Below are 26,448 nucleotides of genomic sequence, written 5' to 3'. Positions count from 1 at the left end.
GGTGGTGTTGCTAAAATGCATGGGGCATCTTGCATGCACCGTGTGGTCTGGGCAGATCAGAGGTATCAGGAGCTTTGCCTGGTGGGCAAAGACACATTATACACTGAACCACAGTGAACACTGCCTCCCAAGTCATGAACAACAAAAATGAACACAGAAATGGGGAACAGCTGAGGGAAGGATGCTTCTTTCCCCTGAGAAGGACACTGATGATTGTTGAAAGAAATTCTGATACAGAATTGGCATTATCAAGGTCTGGTTTTGGGGACTGGCTTACACAAAAGCACAGATCAGAAGCAGTTCCAACCTCAGCAGTTGAAGTCTGTGACTGAAAATACCATTGGGACTTAAAGCTGAATATACAAAACTACGTAGAATTAGATTATTTGTGGGTTCCCATACTGCCCACCAGCACGATCCTCATCTTTACCTTAACAAAGTGGGACCAAGCAATCTGAGAACAAAAACATGCTCCACAAAACAAGAGAGTGCCTTCACATTTCCCAGTATCCAGTACAAATGATTGAGTCTGATTTGGTAATCCATCCAATTCAAGGTTGTTTGAATGGCCACAGCAAAGGGGGTCACAGCACAGGAGAATTATTAACTGAACGTACCTGCCTTGTTTGTTTGATGCTGCCTCACTCCAGTGCGAGTCAATAAAACTTTGTGCACTGACACACACAACTTCCAGCACCCGCCAGCTGGGCCAATATGGAGATTAGCAAAGCTGCCTTTCTCTTTCTTTTCTTGCTCAGCTCAGGTAAGAGTCCTTTGCCTTCTGCTTGCCTAGGTGAGATGGGGGCCAAACATTTGCAATTTCCATCTGGTGAAGGTAGGTCCCCAAATCCCCGTGTCACCACTTACCCAGAGCTGCTGTTGAACTAAGCGAGAGCTGTGGTTGCTCCAGTGTTGTGTTTGTTAGAGACATCAGAAGAGCAACAACAGCCTTGGTATCTGTATGGGGAACAAATGCTAAAGCTGTTTTTACTGCCAGGCATCGCTAAGCACAGTGATCCTGATTGTTATCATTTATGACACAAGTTTTAAAGTTTTTAAATTAAATATTTAAAATGAAATTAATTTTTAAAAAAGCTCCATTCTATTCCAGCAATTTCACTTCTTCTGTTGTCAAATACATATAAGAAAATGTTCTCCCTTGTTTTCCTGGGGGTAGTAAGTAGAAATTTAATCTTCAGTAACCTAGATCAGCTTTTCCAGGAATATGCCTAGATTACTTTTTACAAGTCCGAAAAAATATAGGTGTTCAACTAAAGGTAAGATATTATTTTCAAGCTCATCTACAAATTCTGTAAATAAATATTCCACAGGTAGCATTCATTTCAATCAGATTTCAGTCAGATACTCTAGTACTTACACCATATTCTCTAGTACTTAATATTGCAGATCATTGTATGGCCCTTAAGTGACTTTTAAAAAGTACTGTTAAAAATATATCAGTACATTTTTTATGATTTTTTAATAGATCAGACATTTAATGACAGAATAACAAAGATATATCATTGTATGATTGTATTGAGTTATAAAAGACAGATGATAAAGTTATTTTTATTTGCTCACTGTTATCAGCTCTAACTTGCTCCTAAGTGATAGTCCACAAAACTGCCTTAAAATTATTTATGTCTTCTGGATGAGTACTGGTCAAGTCTGGAAAGATACATATGTAAAAGAAGAAATTGGTTTCCTCATATATGTTTGACTATTCTGCTCAGTTATCACGTGTCATGTTTGGCTTTATAAAGACTTGGACTTTAGCCAGAATAATACATTCCCTGCTGCATTTTTAAATCTATTATATTATTTCTTAAGTTTACACTTTGCATTGTTATTTTTTTCAGACAACTAACATCACATTTTCTTTTCTGTTATCTAAGCTTATGCTAATCTGTGCTGTCTTTTATCTTATGCATGTCATCCAAAATCTCATGTGTTCATTCTTAAACCAACTGAAAGAAAACTTGTTTTATGGTCACTGAAAAGGAATAGTATGCAAAGTAGAGCTCTTTGGATAACCATTCAGTTTTAAGATGAGTCAATTAAGTTTGGAAAGTAATATTTTCCTGTTGTAGTCCCCTGCAATTCTGGAACAGCAGACTCAGTTAGCTTAGGAAGAAGGTCAGGAGAGGAAACATTTGTTTGCTGAGTCCATCAGGAGAGCCTGTAATAATAGGATTAGATATGGGAGGCCCCAGTGTCAAGGATTTCTTAAGACATGCGGATTTTGTAGCATTGAGCCAACTCTGCAAGCAGTCACAGCAAATTGTCCTCAGGCAATTAATCATCTTACTTTCATTAGGAGCCCAAATACCTTTTATTATATTTTATATGAATATGTGTCGTGTGGAGGTAGGTGACGGATGACCCATATGTCATGGGAGTTAATTACACTGGAGTGATGTTGCAGTGAATTGAGCCTAAAATGGGTATTTTTATAAAAGAAAGATTCACAACATGACCTGTGAGAATGCTGTAAAGATTATTAATTTACTGTGTCTGTCAATAATAATCTAGCTTGAAAAATGAAATAACTAGCCATATCACTTCTGTAACTTTGTAACCTGATGCTGGATATGGAAATAAACTTCTGTAGAAATTAAGAACAGAAACACAGAATCTTTATAGACATAAAAGGAAAAAAATTGATTAGATGGCAAACTCCATTGTGAGCAAGACCACTTTGGAGCTAAGTGTTAAAAGTATTAGCAGGTACACCATATAAATCTTATACACATATAGCTGTCAGATATAATACTACTAATTTATTTACTAATTTATAATCATGGATTAATTTGTGCATCAGAGATGCAGCCTGGCAGATTCATTAGTAAGTCTGCTCAACCCATTACAACATAAATATTGGTGACCATTGTAAGAGATTATATAGTTATTTAATGATTGGGGTCTATTGGTCCGGGGTAAGACATCTTAAGTTAAACAACAGTTTAGTGACCAGTAAAACTGCAGAGATTGTACCATCCACATGGGAGGTCATAATCTCACATCTTCCAATTAATGTTTTTCCAAAACTTAAGTATTTATATATATCACTTCCCTTCATCTTTCTCTGACTGACTAAATGGTTTGGCACCATTTAGTCCCTCTCTTCTGTCTTTCACTCTTGTTTCACATTCCTTGTTCTCAGCTTCAAACCCGTACATAACTCCATTCAGAGCTACTTCTCTAAATTTCTGCTGGGTTTTTTTGTGGGTTTTTTTTGGTTGGTTTGTTGTTGTGTTTGTGTGTTTGTTTGTTTGTTTGTTAGTTTTGTTTTGTTTCTTTGGCATGTTCCAGTCATACAGCTGTGATTGTGTCAGGAGACAGACATTTCCTCAGAGTTTATCATGTTTTACCCAGAATGAATGGTGCTTTCATCTGTCAGCACTAAATGAAAAATGGCACTCAAAGTCACAGATCTTCCTAACTGCAGTGTTCTGATTTTTAATGTCTGATTCCTTCCCTTGTAGGGAAAGGAGATATACTGGACGACTATTTAAGAACAGATGGCGTTTGGATACTTACTAGAAATAAACAGTTTTACAAGACAAATAATGAAAAAGAATGTGCAGAGAAATGTGAAGCAGAAAGAAATTTTAATTGCAGGTAATTTCTGTTGCATTTTAAAACTATGTCATTGTGGGTGTCTGCATATCGATGATATTTTCCTACCATTGCTCAGAACCAACATCCTCATGCTGCTGCAGCATTGTCCACAACAGTGTTGCCCATGCCTGTGCCTTTAGCTTGTAGCTCATCTCCATGCATAAATTACCACATGGTCAAGTAAAGGGTGGAATTGCTATGTATTACTTATTCTATAGCAAATGCTCAAATTCCTGCTCTTATCCAATGTTAGATGGAGAGCTGCTTATGCCTCTTTAGCTGGATGCTGCCTTGTTTCACAAAAGAATGGTGAGGTGTCTCTAATTCATTGTAGGGAAAAGCAGGAACCCGAGCAGCTAGAATGTTGTTAGTAACATTTTGCCAATTCATTAACTAGCTTCCCACATAGTAACTTAATCACATAGTCATACACCCTGGAAAAGTCAGCCACTTCAGGGCAGTAGAAAACTTCAGTCTCTTACTCAAATATCGAGTGCAGAATTTGAAACATATAGATGCATACCAAACAGTGCTAATAAATTAGTAATTTATAGAAAAATAATTATGAGTTGAATAATTTGAATGGAATTTGAAATATTGCTTCCTATGCTAATATTGCTTCCTTCTCAATTTCAACAGGGCCTTCCTATTCACCAGGAAAAAGCTACAGTGTTTAACACTGGCTGAAAATGCCAAAACGTCAGTGATGTTCAACAGCACGGATGCAGTTCTTTATGAGAAGAAAAGTATGTATATAGCAAGGTAGTAGATATTTACACATTAAGCCTGTTTTAACTGCATCTTTGCAATGCCTGTTGCAGTGCTGGTGCAAATCATTGCAGGTGATGACAGTTGCAGTGAAGCTGGCCTGCATGAATTATGAACTGAACTGAAACTGTTAGAGAATTTCGCATATAGGATTAAGGCTCCATATATTTGAACTTCTATTTTGCCCATTTAGTCATATATTATTGGGACAAGGCAGAATAAACGTACTCCAAAGCAAAAATTATGCATTTTTCTGCCCTTTCAGTATTTGCAGTCCTCTGCTTCATGGAGCTAGCGGAGTCCCTGGTCATGTAAATTTTCAGGACTACAGGATTATCTACTTCTATGTACCCACTTCTCTAATTTTCTGTGTAATAATTCAATCAAGAATTGTTTGACTCAACTATTATATTGGCTTTTATATATTTCAATCAAACCCAAAGTTGATGTTTAGTTAGCTCCTTTTTTATGCTTAATTAATCTTATATTCCAGGCTTAGATAAGGGGTTTGGTTTTAAGATTATTTTTGGCATTAATTAATTAATACTTTGCTAAGTTTTGAATAGATGCTATATAGCTAGCAAAAAATATATATTTTTTTAACTGGACTATCTTCATTAGTTTTGTGGGAACATAAATAATGCAGTCACAAACACTAAATTCAATGTCTTCTGGGAAAAAGGAAGTTCCTATTGCTAAATGGTATGTAAGATGAGTAGTGAACATTTCTTGTAAGAACATTTCAGTTTGTTTGAAAAGACAATTGTTTTCGATGTCTTTACAATCCTGAAGCGTTTGAAAGATATAGAGAAAATTGAAACCGCATGAATAATCATGGTGCAGGTTCCCTTTGCCTTATCAAAGTTTAAAAGAGAAAGTGGTTCATGTCCAAATTCTCAGCTACTATAAATTGATACAATTCTGATGGATTCATTAACTTCTGCTGGAGATCTGGCCCAAATATAACAAAATGCTAGAATGTTAACATTTAAACACCTATATCTGAATTCTTCTGTACTAGACCGGATAATGGATTGCCAGGTTCATGTTATCAGGTGCAACTCGGTTTGTAACAGCTATTTTCAGTAAGTACTATCTTAACCTCCAGCTGATTATCAGCCAGTGACATTTTGTTGTTACAGTGTCAACAGTAAAACCTGCCTGGACACATTCCTGTGTAGCCTCATCTAGGTGTTCCTGCTCCGGCAAGGGTATTGGACTAGATGATCTTTCGAGGTCCCCTCCAATGCCTAACATTCCGTGATTCTGTGATTCTGTGTGTTCCCTGGTGTATTCTTTCTGTGCTAATGAGAAGTGGATTTTCTCAGCAGTTTTCCTGAGCTTGCAGTTTATGTTTAGCTCAGCCTTAAAAGCTAGAAATTGAAGCATACTCCTTGATTCTTCAGTGTTGTTATGATCAGATTCCTTCCTTTTTGTAGTCTCTGGATAATTCACATTGCAGCATTTGCTGTCTGTAGTGGCCCCAATCCACTTCAAACCAGAGATATGTCTCATAAGGCTGCTAAGGTGTATTCTGAAAGTGAGACTCAGCTTCCTAGAAGAAACCTTGTTATCACAGCCAGCATCACCCAACCTGAACCTGCATATGCAAATAAAGACATTCAGTGTCCTTAAGCCTCAGAAAGGTTTTCTGTTGCCACCATGACTCCTCGGTACCAGAAAATAGCTGCTGTAAAACTCCCTTCTGCTGAGATACTATAGAATCTGTTCTGCTTGGAGGAAGCAATCTCCAGAACATTTTACAACTGCCACTCCCTGAGGCACATGTTGACTGTAAAATCTCACCTGTGCCTGAGACCTTGGAGTTCATAACAGCTACTCTGGCACCAGTCTTTGCCAGAGCTTATTTTCCTTGGGATTGGATACAAAGATTTGTACAGAACAGCTACTTCAAAGACAAAAGGTTTACCCTTCTGTGAGTATAAGAGTTTGTCTGGCTGTGCTGGGCCACACAATGTTGTACACTAACATTTTACCCCACGACAGACAATTTGGGATCTATGTGCAGACCATACTTTGGATTGTCCATAGTTACAAAGGCTCCATGAACAGCTGGCAACTACAGTTTTCCTTTCTCTGTGTTAATGGCAAAATCCTGCATGAGGAATCCTCTTCTGATTACAACTTCCTTATTAATATAGGAGTAATCCACAAGGCACAAATGCACAGCTTTTGTAGGCTACACACACTACATTATGTTGAGTCAGATTTCTTCCCACCCACACCTCCAAAAGTGCTTTTTCTTGTGATAATAATTGGCCTCTCAGAGCTTAAGAACCATGGCCCTCTTTATTAGCTCAATGGCCATCTGGGATGCTTACCTTCTTCTGTGGGCAATAATCAAAGATTTTGCACTTGGTCACTGAAAAAATCCTTAAGAAATTGGTTAGAGACTTCTCCCTCTTTACAGAGCAGTTTCCTTAGGCAAACTTTGATTTTGTCTTTACATGTAGCTTGGCTCTTGATCCTATCACTCTTTTGAAGAACACAGACTTTCAGGGGTTATAGGCCAGCACAGTAAAGTCATGTACAGGATGGAAAAGTAAGAGAGACTTTGGGTGTCAAGTGGAAATTTCTGTCTAAGAGGGATCAAATACAAAGGTCTAAATGCATGGTGGTCTCCACGTGTCATTTGAACAGGGAAGTTACTTGCTTGTCTTCATTCCTGACCCAGCTATACAGAGCCTCCACCCCCCCTCCCTAGGTGCCAGATGAGTCTGGCTAAGCATTTAGACATGCTAAAATCATTTAGGAGCTACCTGGCAACATCAGAAAGTCTATGGGCAAGGCTATTGGCCAGAGGTGGTCATGCTGGAACCTGCTACTGGGGTAGCAGTAGTTGAAACAGCAGTGACAAGACTTTTGGGCACTCCAGGAGTACCCAGACAACCAGACAGAAGCTTCAAGAGCATGTGCTGGTAAGACGTGCATCATACACATTTGTAGTCCTAGCCACACTGTGATGACAGTAACTACTGCAAGACACTTGAACAAGCCTCAGCTTTTCCTATGAGACTGGTTTCCTGTTCTGCTCTAACATCTCCATTTTATATTTGAGGGCTCAAAGCATTTCTTCTTGTGTAAAGAAATTGCTGAAAGGAGAAATGAGGATCACTCACCCCAGTAACTGGAGATTTTTCAGTCTGTTGCCAATAGAAGCATCATAAACATGCTTTCCTTCTCTCTGCCTTGGAATCCTGCTAGAAAGTACCTGAGAGTCTGAGGCTAAGAGGAATCAAAGATGTGGGGACCATTTATGTGACAAACATATTGTAATAACTAAGAATTCTCTGGCTTGAAGGGATAGTTGCATGTTACTCATACCGCAAATGTGCTTCTGAACAATAAATTTCAAAGAATCTTGAGCTGCTGGTGAAAGGCCTTCCTTCTTATCCCAGTAGTAGAGTGTATAAACATACATTTTATGCATGTCAACAATTGTGACTTGTTCTGTTTTCTTAAATTTATTTGATTAGCTTTATATAAATGCTTCAGGAATTTTCATCTGTAGTTACCTGCTAGTTGCTAACTAATTTGTTTTAAAATATCTTATAGAAATGCATCTCTCTCTTTGCATGCCCAAGAGGTTCAAAATGTGGGTAAAGCATGGTTCATCATAAACTGATGAACTCCAGACTTATATCTGCAGATTCTCAGTTTCAAGAGGTGCAGTGTTGTAACACCATTGACTTAACAAAGCCAATTCCATTTCAGTTTACCTTCTACAATGTAAAAAAGGGATTGGGAAAGACTACAGAGGAACAGAAGCCAAAACTTGGAGGGGTATTCCATGCCAGAAGTGGGCAGAAAAAACACCTCACAAACCAAAGTATGGCCTTATTTATATTTGTTTTCATGTGGTTCTGAATTTTTTCCAATCTTCCCCAATTTCATGTGTATAAACAACTTTATAGTGCATGTTGTCAAAACCAGTTGTCAGATGACTTTTAAAGACAACTTTATCTTCCTCTGTCTTGTTACTTTTGACTCTACTGGCAGAGAACTGCAATGATCGGGGTAAGGAGAGGGTGCATTGTCAGCTAGAGAAGTTGTGTTTAAATGCTGGTGAAGGTGAAATGCTCTGTCTATCAACCCATGATGAAAATTTTGGCATAATTTCTCTTCTGAATGAAGTGCAAAAAAAAAAAAGTGCTATCTGTCCAGCTTTATGACTTCTTGCCTGCTATCCAGCGGCAGTCAAGAATAAACCTCCAGCAAAACATCTAAGTGCCCAAGGGACCTGCCCGGGTGGATTTTTCTCCGGGCTGGCTGTCACTGGGCTCACTAGAGCACATGTGGAAGCAGATAGCCTATTTTCTCTGATACATGTTGGAGTTTTATCTGTTTAAAAAGTTATTTTTTTGTTGTTATTCTAGTGAAACTTGGATATGCTTCTTTAGATTTTTGTTTAAAAGCCATTTAGTCTTCCCTGGGAGGATTGCTTTAGGAAGAAGCCCAGGTTCACTTGCTTCAAAATCTCTGCAAATTAGGATCCAGTTGTGTTTGGTGAATAGTCTCTAGAGATTCTCCACTTTTAAAGTAGCTGCATTAATAAAAATACATGACAGAGCCACAGGCCACAGTGAGCTGACTAGATCAGCTAGATGCAAGTATTAAACACAATTATTGTCCTTTAAAACTGTCACAGTCCTTACAGCCTGTAAACTCACCCATCATTGGCAACTGGGATCTAGAGAGAAGCTATTAAAAACTGTAGTTATAGAATATTTTTCAGATTTCATTTATGGGTTACAATGAGGAATCTGTCTCATTTTTACTGTGAATGGAGCCCATAGTTAACTTAGCAAGTCTTCTGCTTCACTAAATTTATGGAATTAAAATAGAGTTTTAATACTATTACAGTTATACACCTGAAAAACACCCCAATGCAGGGTTGGATGAAAACTACTGCAGAAATCCTGATGGAGATGAAAATGGACCCTGGTGTTACACAACAGATCCTGCTACCAGATTTGATTACTGTAACATCCCAGAGTGTGAGGGCCAAGTCATGCACACTGGAGAAGGTATATTTGTGTTTCAGAGAAGTTTGAGTGTTTCAGAGTGTTTGAGTAGCTAATGTTATTCCTGCTGTTTGTTCTTGCTTTTTTATTGCAGATTGGTTTCAAATGTAAATTTAGATCAAGCTGGAACTTAAGAAGTCCACAACACAAAGGTTGTTTTCCTAATTGGCTCCAATTATCAAAGTAATTTTGTAAATATAGAAGAACTGAATTTTTAAAGAATTTACTAATAGCGTCCTGCTCTTACCCCTAGACATTGATTTAACAACAGTAAAGACTGATCCAAGTCCTATGTTACTTACAGAACTCCCATTGGTATCAGTACATACAGATATATGACAAAGTCCTCCCTCTAAATGACATGTGTCCCTAAAGCTTTATTCATTTGGTTAGGCTGTAGTGCATGATCTTCTGGATTCCTTTCATCATTTGCTGGAGCAAACCCCTCTTTTCCTTTCAGTGTAGTCTTCCATTAATAGATCAGGATCAGAATTCACAGGCTGGTGTGAACCTTGCTTTGTTTTCATTATGCCTAGGCCCTACAACAGAGTGCATGCAGTGTAATGGTGAAGACTACCATGGAGAAGTTTCCAGAACAAAGTCTGGGCTTGAGTGTCAGCGCTGGGATGCCCAAGAGCCTCATATGCATGGATTTACCCCAAAACAGTGAGTCATGCCCGGTGCTGAATTAATTCCCACAGTGCCTGGGAGACCCTGCCTGCAGACAGCCCAATTGCTGCAGCCAGCCATAGCTGACTCACAAGCTTCTCTTTCATTTTCAATGTGCAGCTTTCCAGAGAAAGATCTGAAGATGAATTATTGCCGTAATCCTGATGGTGAACTTCGGCCCTGGTGTTTCACTACTAGCCCTACTAAACGCTGGGAATATTGCAGCATTCCTCATTGCAGTGAGTCTGATTTACTGAGATCATTCCAGAGGGCGGCTCTTCTCATTAAAGTGATGGAGGAAGGGGAAAGACAAGAAATCACAGTTCTGAATAACTTGAGGAAATCCTTGTGAACCATGCAAAGTGCACATTAATAAGCAGAATCACTCACCAAATTTCTGTTACGTAAACTCATGTAAGGTCAGTGAGGATGCAAGTGTAACAAAGTGCAATAATAGCAGAGGTGTAATGAAAACTGTAATTTGGCTTCAACCACCTTTTTAATTTACCTGAGAGGCAGGATATTCAGGTTAAATCAGCTGACCTGATAACTCATGGAAAACACCTAAACCACCATGTGATATTTTACCTGTGTCTGGCCAGCACAGCCAGCACTGCAAGGGAAGAATCCTGAGAAAAAGAGTTCATGCCTCATGAGAAAAACCTGTCTTATCAGTGAGCTAGCTTAAAACATTGAGCTGAGCACACTAAATCTGGACATTTCCAAACCACTGAATCATAAGATTAGCATTACTGTTTGTAGAACTGGACTGCACTTTGAGAACTATGTTTATGTTTTTATCTCTAGAGCTTGCTTTCTCGTGCATCTGCACTTGCCAGTGCTCTAAGTAGCAGCATGTGTTTGCTAGATGTAGTTCATATCAGCATGCTCAATTACAGGTGGAAGAATTATTATTAATAGGCTTCTGTATGCTAAAGTAAATTATTAAAATTATCATAGCATCTCCATGTTGTGCTTAAAACATAAAGAAAGTTTAAGGAACAGAGTCGTACGTGTCTCCTCAGGAAATTCCAAAAAAGTACATATAATTATTTATAAGTATAAATAAGATGTATGCATTGTAGATTCAATTTCTCTCTGCCCTCTGCAGGTTCTGTGTCTCTGATCATCACTCTTACTAACTTTGCTGTTCCCCACATGCCAGATGAATTCACTTTTTTCCCTCCTCTTTCTGCCTCACTTTCCCGATTCACTGGCTCCATAGGCTCAGCTCTGAAGGTTGTTTTGCTTTCTTTCACAATTTCTTCTTGGCCCTTATCGTCTCTGCCCTTCCACCCTACCCATGTATATTATATGAATGTGGTCCCTTCACCCCACTTGCTTTTGCTTGTACAGGACTACTTACTGACTTTCCAGCTCTGCTCCCAGGGGACTGCAGGCACAAAATCTGACTCAACCCAGCAAACTTATTTGTTGACTGCTGTAAGCGGGCAGACACAGGACATCTGTCTGGCAGCCAGACCGCTTGTGAAAATGTAAACTTTAGTTTTGCCCTGGCTTTCAACCAATGTCACCTCTGCTGAAGGAAAAAATGCATGTTCGACATTACAAAAAATAGAGGGTCTTTTAAAATATATTTGAAAGCACTGTCTAGTTGTGCTTTTTCTTTTATTTTCCTTTTAAAATCCTTTTACAGCTACACACCCACCAGTCTCTGGCCTGGGCTCCCAGTGTCTTTCAGGGAAAGGAGAAGACTATCGAGGCAGGATAGCCATCACTGAATCAGGAAATACTTGCCAACACTGGAACACACAATTTCCTCACAGACATGGCTGGATTCCTGACAGATATCCCTGCAAGTATGCTGAGCCTCATCATTCTAACAAATATGAAAGAACATAGTTATTCCTTATAGATCCAGATGCAGGGGCAAGAGTAGCACAGGTTTTCTGCAGCTACCTTGGTAAGTTGTTTTCTCGCCTTTTGTCAGCTCTCAGTACTTCCACTCAGATCTTGCTCTTAATTTTTTTCAGCATTTCTTTTTATATCAGCTACCTTAGCCTCAGGTACTTATCTCGTCTGTTTCCTGTGCATCCAACTGCAGAGTTATAAATATTTACTACTCTTACATTAAAAATACCCTGGCTATGTTTTGGCATGCTTACAATACATTACTCTTCTGAAGACCAATGTCCCAAGGTCCAAGATGCTCCAATACATCCTCGTGCTCCAGGGTCAGAGGAGCTGCCTTTGCAGAGTATTATCAATGGGCAAGGGTAGCTGGGACTGACCAGGCTTCTAGCTCTGTATTTTGATCCTGTGGATTGTGAAATGAATCCTGCAAGTTTTCCAGGGCATGTGAAACCCTGCCCATTATCACAGGGCATGGATCAGCATGCACTGGTGCTCGTACACAAATGCCTCCAGGATCAGGCTGAGACATCCAGCCTCACCTGGTTCTTACCGTAATGGTCAGGTACACCTGTGGCTTGTGATTTGAAGTCAGCTTTTATGGCCGTATATTGGCCTCAAAAGCAAGAGCAGAAAGTGTAATAATTTGAAAAGTTCTTAATATATTATCAGCATTTAGACTGTAAATTTGAAGGCTGTTGATTAGGCCCAAAATAGTGGTGCATGAGATGATCTCTAAAAAGAAGGAATGTAACCACCGAGTTGAGTTCTGCATGCGGTAGTGTTTAGTAGTCTTGTATGCAACTCTTCTCAATTTCTATAAGTAGTTTAATGCTGGTGTTTCTGTTTCAGGGGCTTAGAGGAAAACTATTGTAGAAACCCTGATGGAGAGAAGAGGCCTTGGTGCTACACCATCAACAGCAGTGTTCGGTGGGAGTATTGTGCCATTCCCCGCTGCGATGGGATAGGACAAGGAATTGCTGGTATGAGTAGTGCACTGTACTTGAGAGAAGGACTTTAAAGCAGTGGGAGTCTTATTGTTTCTCATTGCAAATGCATCAAATATTTTTTTTCCAGTCACTTTGTCACTGTTTTAATACAGTTTTTCTGCTTGGCATATTATAAAACCTGCCAAATGTTGGACTTTCAGTGGTTAAGGAAGTGCAGTGAAGGATGGAAATCACCAGCTGACCCAACAGAAGAATTGCAGGTTTAATTTTTTTCCCAAATGTAAGGTATTTTTAGCAAATTAATTAAAAAAAGAAAAATAAGCTTAAAGGGATAAAAAAAGCACTAAATAAAAGGAAGACCCATTTTTTTAAAGTGGCCATAATAGAGAGGACGGGATCTTCCAAAGTAATAAAAATCTCATCTGAAGCATCTGTCCATTTAAGCACAAAAATAACAAGATCTGATCTTTAATTCAAACGTTCACATATATCAAAACGAAATGGAGGGCATCTGAGCAACATCTGACGTATGAGTGTAACCTGTGAAAGTTTTCTAAATATCTTTGGAAAGGTCTTTCTGCTTTTCATGCTGGCTGTGATGCTCTTGTTGGACACTGTCTGTATAAATAAGTCATTCATTTTTGTCATCTTAGGTGTTCAATGCTTTCTTGCTCCTACTCAGTAAGAACACAAAATGGTGATGCAAAAGATGGGTTTCTGTTGTTTGCTACAGATGTGCCTGTGCAGGTTCCCCTGTCAGAGGAGTGCTACCGAGGCAAAGGCCAGAGTTATCGTGGCACAACTTCCATCACTGTATCAGGAAAGAAATGCCAAGCCTGGAGCTCCATGTTCCCACACAGGCATGAAAAAACCCCAGACAGATTCCCAAATGAGTATGTTTATCTCAACTTTTCTTGCTTTATCAGACAATGACTCTGATTGCTCATTCTATTCTTTTTGCACATCTATGCTGTAAAAGCCTGCCAGGGAATACACCTATAAGTGAGAAAATTTCAAGGATGTGGAAATATCTTCTGTTAGTCTGATTTTTAAAATGCATGTTTTCTTGTTATTTAAATTCTGAGTGTAATACAGCTGTGTCCCTTTACTCTTAAATCTGAGCTTCTGTAACCATCACTGGGAGATTTGTATCCAGAGTCTGAGCATCTGCTGAAATATGCATTTTGTTTATGAGTTTGAGACCTTTGTGGTGGCCTTTCTACTTATTTCATCTGGGGATAACACAGCATTTATGCTGCAAAACACAAAGGCAGATATATTACGATTAGAATGACCATTTAAATGTTCTTTTTAGTTGGAATTGGGCACTCAGAATTGCATATGCTGAATTTTCTCCCTTGATTTTTCTTCTTAAGACTTCCAAAACTAGAGCAGTGATGACTTAGAGAGCTAACCATAATTACTAATGTGCCAGTCATTAACAAGGGTAGGAAAGCAACAAGGCGAAAATTGCTAGGAAATCCATCATTGCCAATACTTTAATATTTTTTTGGCTTTTTTATGATGTCACCCTAAAGATATTAAAAAAAAAAAAATAGTAATATTTTGACATAAGAAATACTGAAACTGGAACATCCTCAGAGGGGATTCTCATTTTCACAAACATTTAAAAAATAGAAATCAAACTGTGAAAATGTAGGATTAACGTGTTGCAGCATATTCAGAAAAATAAAAAAGCATTTCAGTTTTATAATGCTGTGACTGAGATGTGATATAGAATGGGGAAATACTGCAACTCTTCAAATTATTGAAGAGAGCTACTTCCCCCTCCCTCAGCAAGCACAGTCATGGGAGTGCTCCCACTGCATTTAGTAGAAGAGGGTTTTTTTTTGGAAAGGGAGAATAATTTGCGTAAGTATTTATTTGCTGTTGTTCTGAATATGAGAAAGTACCCTTTGACATTTAAAAAATAAAAGTTTTGGAAAAGCATAGATACCTAGCAATAGTATAGATCTTCCTGCATATTTATTACTAATTCGCACATTCACACAATTGTTTATGCTTACATATATGTACTTAGAAATTAAATTATTGACATATCAGGCATTTATTTAGCTAGTCAGTACATTGACATATTAAAGCCAGAATTTAAGCCAGAGGTTGAATTATGTTTCCTCAAATATATTCCTGACACTGATGTACATGTGAACTGTAATTCTCCACTCTAATCACAAACATAAATGTGTTTGCTCGTAATAGGATATCTGGCAACAAGTAAAAAATCAATGAATGTATTTGCTTCTACATATTACAGATCCACGTCTTTTTGGGAAGATATTCCTATGATTACTTTCAGCCTTATGCAGCATGACTATCGCAGCTATTTTTGCAGGGATTTGAGGGACAACTATTGTAGAAACCCAGATGGTGATAGCAGCCCATGGTGTTTCACCACTGACCCCAGCATGAGATGGGACTACTGCAATCTCAAGAGGTGTGACGACTATACACAAGAGCCTGCACCAAATGACCCACCTGCAACAACGGCACAAAATGTTGGCCTGACTATACCCACCACATCTGGTAACAGCTGGCTATAAGTGTCACCTCCTGTAGAATCTGTGCGTAAAGGACATCATAATCTATCAAAATTATTCTTGAGTAAGGTTGCAATATGAGTCATCTCTCCTCCAGCTTTCAGACCTGTACTGTTGAATTTTGCATCAAGTACTCTTTAGTCAGTTCATATCCTGTAACCTATACCATTTTACAGTGCATTCTTTAGGATATCTTTTTAATTTCAGGGAATAAGAGGAAAATAGACAAAATTGCAGGGGTTTCTGTAGCTGTGTGCTATTGAAATACAATCAGAGTGAATTTTGTTGTTATATGCATTTTGCTTGTGCTGTGCTTTGTATTTTCAGAAGGTTGACCTTAACTTGTTGTGTTGTTCATTTTGTTCATGTTTTACAAAATGTATGCATCAAGAGATACAAGGTTTTGCTTTATCCTGCTTTGTTTCTTTCTTAATAGTCCATGTTGATCAAAGTGGTGTAACTTTTCTGAATGTGTAGTAGAGGTCTCCACAGATTATTTACTTTGCAAAAGAAGGTGACAGGTTTGAATGAAAGATATGTTCCTAAATGGAGCTGTGTACTCTTGCTCAGGTTCAGCAGAAGAAAGTACCTAAAGCAATGATGTCCTAGGAAGAAAAAGTTGTCCTTTCAGTCTAATGGGTTGCTAGTTCTGAAATATTCTTCTCTCGTGGAAGGTGCTTCCTGATACAATTTAGCAAGAATCTTGGAGTCTTTTCAGATATTTGTAATATGTTATAGAAAACATTACCCTGAAGTTTCGTGAAATTTCTTCCAAGTCAGTTACTCTGTACATCCAGGAAGACATCCATCTTGACAAACACAGCAGTAGGCACTAGAGAGTATGCAAGTCCTAAAGGTACTTAATCTGGCTTGTTTCTGCTTACCACCACCACATACAGATTCAGCAGCTAACAATAATTCCCTTTTCCTCTTTTTTCACAGACTGCATTAATGGTAATGGTAAAGACTATCGTGGCACAGTAGCAAAAACTGGAACGGGCAGGACTTGTCAAGAGTGGAATTCTCAGAAACCTCATAGCCACAAATATTTCACTCCTGTGACCCATCCAAGATCAGGCTTGGATAAAAATGTAAACAGCTGTTAATGCCATTGGTGTAACTGAACATTATCTCTGTTCTCCATGACCCCTCAGTAAACACTTCATATTCAGTCTTAATAGACCAGGATAAGCATATCTGGAAATCATCATGTTGATAGCTCAGACCTATAACAGCATTGAAGAAGGAAGGATGCATTTTACATTACCTTGGGTATTGGTACTTCAGGCCTAGAAGTATGCCATGGGGTTGATGCTGACAGCAAGCAGCACAAAATAAATCATATAGGGCTTCCCTGATTTCTGCAAACCCCAAAGCGATGCCTTTTGCTGTCTGTCACAAGCTAAGCAGGCTTCTGGGAAATTCTTGGAGCTGACCTAACTTGCTGTCATTGACTTTAGGGGAAGAAGGACTAAGTCAACAATAAATGTTTCAGTGCAAAGCATTTAGTCATCCTGTGTCAAACTTTACTTCTCATGAGGCCTTAAAAAGCACTAGAGAAAGGATGACTCTTGGTTTGAAGAAAAAAATCACAGCAATTTTAACATATTTTTCTTAAATTTCACCTAATGGTTTTAAGATACAGGAAAGAAATTATTTTGTGATCAGAGTAAATAGAAAGCATTTAACATGCAGTGGAAAAGTAGTTGGGGAAATGATTCAAAGTTTTAGTTTAACACTTTTTTAAAAACACACATTTCTTCATTCTGTGGCTAACATTTGGAGTCTTCTTTCTCTGTTTTTGTAATTATTACAGTATTGCAGGAATCCTGATGGAGATGTAAATGGTGTTTGGTGCTTCACAACAGACCCAGAAAAAAAATGGGAGTACTGTGAAATCCCGGACTGCTGTAATTATCCTTAAAGACTTTTCTGTCCTCCCTTTCTAGAACTTGTTATGATAGTTACAAAATGTTTTCAAGCCAACCATACCAAAAAATACATTTGAACTTAGGTCTGCATGGAATTTTAACACAATCAGGCACCTGTAACAGCTGAAGTTTAGATAACCTGGTGCTAAGAATCATTAGTAAAATTTCATAGATAACAGTCTCTATCACATTTGTGGTGAGTAAAGCTAAGCACTCAGAGCTGCTAGCTGAATTTGAAATATCCAGTGAAGCTGTGAAGAGAAGTATCCCTTCCCTAGACTCCTCAAATGCAGGAGAAGATTTCCTTGATATTCATGTTAGTCTTTGTATGCACTTTGTGGCAGGACTAATGCCTCAAGATCCCACTCTTCTACTTTTCCTATTAGTTAGGAGAACCAGAGATTACATCCTTTGAAACCCTTTTCATCCTCTACTGACTCTTGTTTTATTATGATCTGGATGTTAAAACAATCTGTCCCTAGATATTTTGCCTTTGTTTTGGGGTAGGGAGTGAATTTGGTCCTGGATATTTTACACAGATTTTCCTTAGGTGTGCTGGTTGCTGAAAAATTGAGCAGGGCAAGAGATTTTACTTTTTGTGGTTCCCTGGAAATGGGCATCAATAACAGCTGTAACATAGTGGTAGAGCTGCTTGGCACACCTGGCAGTCATCTCATTTGCTTTGCTTTGCCCTTCCCTCCCTTGCCTGCATCTTGATATATATATATATATTTTTTTTTAAATATATCTGTCAGGAATATGAAAAGTCTATTCCTTCTTGGTCTCATGCATCATTTTTACTACAGTAACATCTAGAGGTCAGGTCCCTGCTTGGTTGGGCAACGTAGCAATACAAAATAGTGAAGAGTGGTCACTCCCTCAGGAGTATGTGATATTCTTCACGCTGGACATTGATTGTGTTCCTCTAAGCACCAATGCATTACGATTGTACATGTTAATTCTGTCAACCAGACCTAAGAGCTGAACAGGTAAAAAGAGGGCAAGGTATACAAACAACACGTACCACAGCTGTAAAACCCTGCTCCCTGGAACTGCTGTGCTGGAGCTTCACTTTGAGATCTGATCTCTTTTCAAAACATCCTTTGCATACCAGCTTAACGGTGTAGGGGAACCTTACAGTCTCTTGCCTTTGATTACTTCATTAATTGTCTCATACTGGAACTAACAAATTTAACATCTGTAGTACCATAAGCAGCTCTGGAAAGTGTTACTTGGGTCTTTACTGAGCACCCAAGCTCAATCCATTCTAAAAAGTTCAGAGAGGTCTGGATTAGCAAGAAAGTAGTAGAGTGAGCAGTGTGAGGGTAAAATTGGAATATCTTGTGACAGAGGGACAGTGACTCAATTTTACTTACAATTTAGGGATTATTTGAACTCAACCAAGGTATAGACTTTAATGTTTAAAATAATTTAGAAATTGTTGTAATTGTCTGGGCAATAAATTCTAGTTTCTTCAGCTCTCTTTTCCCTTCAGCTTCTTCCACTTTCTTTAGCTCTCTTTTCCATTCAGATTCCCTACAGATTTTCTTGTGGGGGTGGGGCTCATTGCAATTTTACTTATGTTATTTGACTACATCCAAATGCTTGATGTAATTAACAATTTTTTCCAGATAAATTAATATTTTGTCTTGTCAAATGTGGTACATTTGCTGCAGGTTTAAATGCTCATGGTAATTATAATATAATGGAATATAAAGGTTCTGGCTGTTTTTTTTACCCTTAGTTTCTATTAATCAATATAAAGAGTGAAAACCTAAGGAAGACTGAAAAAAAAAAAAAAGGCTTATGCCTTTCTCTTTTCATCTGATTGCAGTGTGGATGGCATTAAAGTACTGCTTTAAAAATCTCCATTGTAGCTTTTTTCATTCTGTAGCTTCTTCCAAGAATGACTGTGGAAAAGTCCCCACAGAGACTGAGCGAGCCTGTGAGCAATATATCATGTGTGATGCATCTCCAGGATCTTGGCCTTGGCATGTCAGTCTCAGGACGAGGTACTGGTATTATAGTTACTGCATCACCATCTGTGAGAACCAGGGTATCACTGGGAACAGGTGTTAGAAAGACACTGACAGGAAACAATGTGTATGCTTCTGGAGACTGGACTTGGTTTCTATATAAAATGCCTTAGCATGTAAAATGATTTTTTAAAAAAATCATAATGTTGACAGATAGGTACTTATTGGGCCATTAATCCCAAGCTCTCTGCTTTCTCCTGAATCTTTAGAGGACAAACGTGAAATGCAGACATTAAGTACACCTTTATTTACTGAAATGGGGAAGGAATAATTTCCACTGAGGATAATGACAACTAATTGCGTTCCACAGTGAGAGATTTAAGCTGAGGAATAGAGCCACCAACCTGCAATGTGTATGACTGAATTTTGATTATCCCTTTTCACCCAGAATCCAGTCTGGTTCAAATGTAAATTGATGCTGTGACCACCCGAGTTGTGTTCAAAGCCATAGAAAGACCATCACCTCTCAGTATAAAAAAATGATTATGAATAGCATTTCTGTAGTCACAATGAGAGTGGCTGAACAGCAGATTAAGTGCTTACAGAAAGACTATTGAAAATTTCTAGAGTTGTTGACAGTCACCATGATAAATATTATCCCAAGAAAAGTTAAAAGTCCACAGTAATGTTTATTTAAAGAACTAGTCTAAAGCAACGCCACAAATCAGAAGGATGTGTCCTTTTATTAATTGCTCATCAGGACAAACTCACTACATCATAAGTGAAATCATTAAGAGATGTATTTATTTTTATTACATTCCTGAAAGCAAGAGTGCCCTGCTGCAAAAATTGCATCTGGGTGTTAAACTTCTTTTCATGTCTCTTGTGTTCTGGAGCAAATAAAGCTTGTCCTTTGAAAATCTGCATTTGGTTTCTCTTGCCATTGGCAAAAGGCAGACTGCGACTGGTAAAAGTTTTGAATAAGGGACATATTGCAAGTTTGCTAATATTTCCCATTGTGCACAGCATAGATGGTAGAGAATTGACTATGCAGTTTTAAATGAATGTGATTGCCTTCTCTGTTTTAGTACTGACGTGCACCATTGTGCTGGCACTCTGATACATCCACAGTGGATCCTTACTGCAGCTCAGTGCTTGCAAGAGTGAGTATCCAGTAAAATGAGTGACAGGCATTTCCTAAATCTGCACAAGAAAATCAATGAAGGAGCAAGATGTACCCAAAAAGGCATTTTCTTTACTCCTTATTTCCTGTCTTTCTTGCCAGCAAGCTGTTTTTTATCTTCTGCTCCTGTCTCCTTCAAACAGCAGCAGAGCACAACAGAGGTTACTTCTGTCTCTGCCCTCTCCCCTGCTTCAAAGTGTGCCAAAGAAGGTGCTAATGATGTGCTGGTGCTTGGAAAAACTGTGGCCAGCAGCTGGCCCTTAGGGCTTTACAAGCTGTGAACACTGCAAGAAGGTGCTGTATTATTTACAGCCCATAAGATTTTTCACAGTCATAAAAAATCAAACTGTTAAAAAAGTCACATTTTCCCTCTCCCCAAGAATAAATGCGGGCATCTGTGGTCAGAAACAGAAGCCTGACCATCTTGTTAATTGCAGTTCTCCAGAGAAATCACTGAATTGTTTAAGAGTGACATTCCCGATTACAGGTATGGATGTTTAACCTTGCCACTGTCATTTCTTCCAGGTCAGCACAGCCTTCTTCCTACAGGGTGTTTCTTGGGATACAGAATCTCAATGGAGCAGAGCCATCCCTACAAATCCAAAGTGTTCAGAAAGTATTAAAAGAACCAAGTGGAGCAGACATTGCTTTGTTGAAGTTGAACAGGTATGATTTCAGTCAGAGTTTTCCACCCCTAACACCTTTATTCTGAAGTCACAAATTGGCTTAGCTTGGAGTTAGTTCTCAGGTGTGATGGAGGGTGGTATGAGAGTGTGAATCCCTGCGAGTGTTAGCATAGGTTTCTGTTCAAAGGTGCCTTTTGAACATTTCTCCTACTGAATGGCCGCATTGGCAGAACATGTGTGAGCTACTTACACAGTTTAGGAAAGACAAGGACCAGTTAGGATGGAAGGGATCACTATGGAGAATTCCTGCTTGCCACCTGCTAGGAGCAGCTCCACTGAAGCAGGGAAAGTGGAGGCAAACTAAAGAGGAGTCATGTCTGGAGAATCTTCTGCTTGTAGGATGTTCCTGCTGTGAGCCACAGCTGAAGTTTTGGCCAGGAGGCATCACAGCTTCTGCATGGAATGAGTAAAAGGGTTCAGTTTCCCTGGCAGTGCTCCAGGTCAGGCCACATGCAAGTTTCAGGAGCTGCAGACTTGGCCAACAGCTCGGTAAAACCAGATCCTGCTTGTGATATAGTGAAAAATCTAGTGCATAACTGTAATTACCTGAAGCCCTCTTTTGTGTCTTGCTTAGATGTGTGAGCAGTCTGCACTGAAATGTGTGGAGTTATTACAATGTTATTTTTTCCCTTTTGGAATGTTCCTGAAACTTCTGTGCTTACTCATTGTTTTTCCTCTTGTTATTACACTCACCACACATGGATTAAAGATCATGGAAAGCGCATGTTTCACCTAAGAAGACATTTCTTTTTCAAAATTCACCATACAGCTTTAATGAACTTAGGACAACATAACTTAAATTTCGACTCAGGTTCTCTGGTGTTGATTCGTCAAAATCCCATTGACTTGAGGCAAGTAGAGGAACTCATGCTCCACCAGTTTTATTCTTGCTAGGGCTTGTAACTGTGTCATTCAATTCCTCTTTCACTGGGTGCTCTATACACATTTGCACTGTAAATGCATGCTATAGCACTGCAGTCAGTTTTGCATTAGCAGCACTCACCATCTGAACACATTCTGCATGTGAGATGCCATAAATAGCAGATACGGACATTATAGCCTTCAGTTTCTAGCTTAGATCAACTTTGCTTGTTTTCAACTTCATTAAATTCCTCCTTCACATTTGTCTTCATCTTTCTTTGTGGACCTTATTATTTCCAAATCTTCCCTGTCTGTTCATAAAACAGATGATCCAAGAAAATACAATGTGAGAAGACTGGTTGCTACTCCTATACCTACATTTTATGGAAACAGACAAGACTTGTCAGAGACCAGATGCAGCTCTGTGAAGATCTAGACAAAAATCACATTAGTGTGGTATTTACTTTACTGAGGTTCTAGATATACTAATGTGATAAATACTGCATGATATCACCCACAGTTATATCACCAATGATCAGGGGAGAAAGGACTTTTCCACAGCTTCAGCTGTGTTTGCTCATTACTTATTTTTCCATCCTTCACTTCGCCTGTGAAGTCCTTGAAAATGTCCATGACCTCTGAGGCAGGGGGGATCTGAGATAAGTCAGGATCACACCACCTGTAAGGGTTTCTATGGCTGGGCTTGGGCTTGTGCATGTGCCCATACACAGCTCAGGGGTAACCAGAGATCAGCGCCCTAGCACTGTGCTCCAAACACAGTCACACTGTGGCTCTGCCCACAAACAACGTCCCAAAGATTTTCAGTTGCTGTAAGCAACATCTGTTTCACTAAGCGACCAGGCACCATCTTGCAACAGTCTATACAGTTTCAAGGCACCATCATGTTCTCCACCCTTCTCCACACCATTTCCATGCAGAGCCTCCTGACTATGAAGACTGAACAAGCTGATGGTAATCTACCTAAGGATCTTCTAATGATTCTTTTTTTGTTTTCCAGTCCTGTAACAATTACTGATCATGTAAAACCAGTTTGTTTGCCTGAGACCAGTCTGATGGTAGGAAGAAACGCAATATGTTTTCTAACTGCCTGGGGAAAAACAAGAGGTAAAGAACATTCAGTGTGATTGAAAACTTAGGAAAGTTTTCAAATACTACCCCAAAATGTGTGCTGTCATGGAACCTGAAAAAGACATTTTACTAAAGATTTACCTAAGTCAGAGGTCACTAGGCAACATTATTATTTTTATTTCCTTCTCTCAGATCTTGATTTTCCCCTTCATTGCTCACATAAATTGAATTCATTAAACAAGAGAAAAGGGAGAGGAAAAGTAGACTTAAGACTTTGCCACCTTTTATCTCTGTCTATTTATATCTTTCTTCAGCTAGGCTATGCACTGTATTACAGAAAATAAGGACAATATTCAAATAATATCCTTTCCTGTAATTTTGACCTTCAGATATACATTTTTTAACATCCAAATGAAGCATTTGCCTTCCTGTAGTGACATTACTGCCTGTATTGACTTCTGCAGGGACCTACATTCACTCCAGACAGAAAGGATACATGGGCAAGCACTAGCCTTAACACCTTGTATCTGAGATGACAGCCTGGAAACCGTGGTGCCTTTGAGTCAGAGCTTGCTCAAATCCAGCCACCTTTGGGTCGCAAGCAAAATGAATTCAGGATGAAGGTTTTTAATATCAGTAAACCCCAAATGTCAAAAACCTCCACCTGTGCTGAGGGTCGAGAACACCCAACCCTCTTTGATCCACTTTTGCTGCAATAGGAGACAATTCCTCATACCTGTGGCTTCCAGCAGTGATGCCGGCATCTGCCCTCAGTCAGTCCCAGCTCCCACATACACATTTGGCCTTGCTGAACTACATGCAAGGGATGCCTTCCCACCTCCTTTACCAGGCAACACCTTATTAATACTCCACCTGTGAAATTAAGCGAATGATTCCTCTTCATGTGTGGATCCACAGAGTTAAAAAAAAAAAATGAGCAGAATGTGTCCCTGTCTCTGAGTTTTACCATAAAAACCTTTCACATAGGTCGCGGTATCTTTTTCTCCCTCTTGTGTCATTTAGCTACAAAATCGATGCTATGAAAATAATGCTTAAGAATAATCACTTTACTATTAGTGTCACTCATCAATATTATTAAGAAACACTTTTCTCCAGCATAGACAGTATTTACTGGCTTTCCTCTCACTTATTTCTTACCCTGCATTGTTTTTTCTTCTGTTCAGCTTGCCACATGGTGGCAGCTGCCTCCTATGTTCTGGTAATCACAGCCACAAAAAAATGGTACAGGCAAGATCATTAAGATGGAAAAATCAACAAACCCTTGTGGCATTTAGGCAGTAGGAAAGAGGGATGTGACATGTCATGCAACTAGTTCATGAAATTGGCAGGGGAAGGGGAGCAGAGCCAGAGCCCCACATGTAAATAAAATGTGTTTGGGGAAAATTCTGCCTTGGCTTCAGGATAATCCTGCTTGTCTGAAAAATGCTATCTTCAGGCTTGAAGTGGTTTGAATTAACGTAAAGTGAACCCAGGCTAAAATTTTCCCCTGAAACAAGCCATTGCTACTGCACCCTAATGAAAGCCTTTAAAACAAAACAAGGGCTCAGAATCTATTTGTTTTTCAACACTTTGCAAAGAAGAATAACCTCTGCTTGTTGAGTGTTGGTGTGAACCAAGTACAAAGTTGGAAGATTTAATAAGGTACTTCAAGGAGCTCAGAGACTATAGAAGACCTGGGGATGGATCCCAATGCTTTCATTACTGAGGCTTCACTGGAGCACAATGACCTGGCTACCATTCGTAACTGTTATATTTTCTTGGTTGTTCATAAAGGTGCTGATACAGACAACAGATTAAAAGACGTTGAATTCCCCATACTTGAAAACAGAATATGTAATCGCCCTGAATTTCTGAATGGAAGTGTCAAAAATCATGAATTTTGTGGTGGATTTACTTTTGGAAGCATAGGTAACTGCGAGGTAAGAATAATGTAGCTTTGAGCATAAGCAGGTCGAAAGACAATTTATACTTTCAAGGCTTGAAAATAATTTCAGCAATTCAAGGCTTCTATGTGAAATGTAAGGACTGAGGTATGCATAGCATTTTTTTCTTCACTCACACAGTCAATGAGAATAGCAGGGAAACTGTGTATGGGATTTTTGCCTTCCTTTCAGAACTACATGCTGATATATTCTACTTATAGTAGCCTGGTGTTGAGAATACCCCATCCCACCTAAAATGAAGCCTGTGACATGCTACCTGGCCTTCCTTTTGTTCCTAATGACTGTTTCAGGTGCAGCCTGGAGATGTACCACATCTTTATTAAATGAAATGAAATGAAAGTAAATTAACCTTGAAGTGCTTCCAGTTTTCTAATTTTCACAAGCATGTGTTTTTCTTCATGGAAGGTATTGTGTTGGAAGCTTTTCAATAAAAAGCTGGTAGGTATTTAGTGACAGAGTCAGAAAGCAAATGCTGATCTCTCTGAGCAGGCATTCAAGACTGCTGGTGCAAATAAGGCCTTTGAGAGTGTGGACAGTGCATTCATTGATAGGCAGGCAAATCACTGGACATATGTATTCATCTCCTGCCATGCCTAGATTTTAATAAACAGCATTATAACAATTATATTCATTTTGTCCAGGATCAAGCAGGTCAGAGGATGTGGAAAATTGAGAAACTTCCTTTTGGGGGTAATTGGCTTCACAGTGATCTGGGGGTGTTCCCATATCCGTGGCTGATGGTTGGGTCTCTCTTCCTCAGACCAGGGGAACGGCCTGCATGCTTGGAAACAACATTTTCCCCCCTTGTTTTTTACTCCAGCAGGTCTAACAAAACACTCTCCCTCTCTCTACAGCCCTTGCTTTAGTCCTATTTTGAGTCCTTCAGAGTTACCTCAATGTTATTCCTACTGGTATCCTGCTGTTTGCATGTCTAGTGTCTCCTTCACTAGTGACTTTATTCTCCCTTCTCTTCCCTAGGCTGAAGTTGGAGGACCTCTGGTCTGCCAAGATAACGACAGGTTTGTCCAATACGGAGTCACCTCCTGGGGACTGGACTGTACCCAGCCATCAAAACCTGTTTTTGTCCGAATTCCTAGTTTTGTTTCTTGGATCAAGAATGCAATGGTTGCTCATTGAATCTGGATGCAGGCTAGCTTTTATTGGAAAAGAAACAAGTGTCAGAATCAACTTTCAAAATATGTTTTAAAAATTGTAATAATTCATAAGAATCTTAAATAAATATCATTACCACCAGAGCATAAGTAGTTTTTGCAA

The 26,448-nt window shown here is 39.1% G+C and overlaps 1 protein-coding gene across 2 annotated transcripts; it reads left to right on the top strand.

The window, feature by feature from the left end:
• Window positions 1–651: 651 nt before the first annotated feature.
• Window positions 652–26,448, top strand: LOC102089381 (plasminogen). 2 transcript variants are annotated; one of them, XM_065057563.1, is made up of 19 exons: window positions 652–763; window positions 3,486–3,621; window positions 4,261–4,367; window positions 8,125–8,239; window positions 9,274–9,437; window positions 9,971–10,100; window positions 10,224–10,342; window positions 11,761–11,923; window positions 12,828–12,958; window positions 13,659–13,818; window positions 15,279–15,469; window positions 16,426–16,574; window positions 17,300–17,393; window positions 19,309–19,426; window positions 20,479–20,553; window positions 21,099–21,239; window positions 23,139–23,245; window positions 25,004–25,149; window positions 26,152–26,447. In XM_065057563.1, the coding sequence occupies exons 1-19, from the start codon at window positions 715–717 to the stop codon at window positions 26,308–26,310; spliced, it is 2,454 nt and encodes an 817-aa protein (XP_064913635.1). In that variant the 5' UTR covers window positions 652–714; the 3' UTR covers window positions 26,311–26,447. The 2 variants fall into 2 exon arrangements, with proteins under 2 accessions (XP_064913635.1, XP_064913636.1); XM_065057564.1 differs by lacking the exons at window positions 16,426–16,574; window positions 17,300–17,393 and having other exon boundaries at window positions 26,152–26,448.

The sequence above is a fragment of the Columba livia genome, chromosome 3 (genome assembly GCF_036013475.1).
Source record: "Columba livia isolate bColLiv1 breed racing homer chromosome 3, bColLiv1.pat.W.v2, whole genome shotgun sequence".
In the NCBI taxonomy this organism is placed as follows: domain Eukaryota; kingdom Metazoa; phylum Chordata; class Aves; order Columbiformes; family Columbidae; genus Columba; species Columba livia.
This window is presented reverse-complemented; position numbering and strand designations above follow the sequence as displayed.

Excerpts from the sequence above, each read along its gene's own strand:
- LOC102089381 (XM_065057563.1), top strand. The coding sequence starts at position 715 with ATGGAGATTAGCAAAGCTGCCTTTCTCTTTCTTTTCTTGCTCAGCTCA. Across the intron at positions 764-3,485 it reads TCTTTTCTTGCTCAGCTCAG|GGAAAGGAGATATACTGGAC; the intron begins GTAAGAGTCCTT and ends CTTCCCTTGTAG. Across the intron at positions 21,240-23,138 it reads GCTTTGTTGAAGTTGAACAG|TCCTGTAACAATTACTGATC; the intron begins GTATGATTTCAG and ends TTTGTTTTCCAG.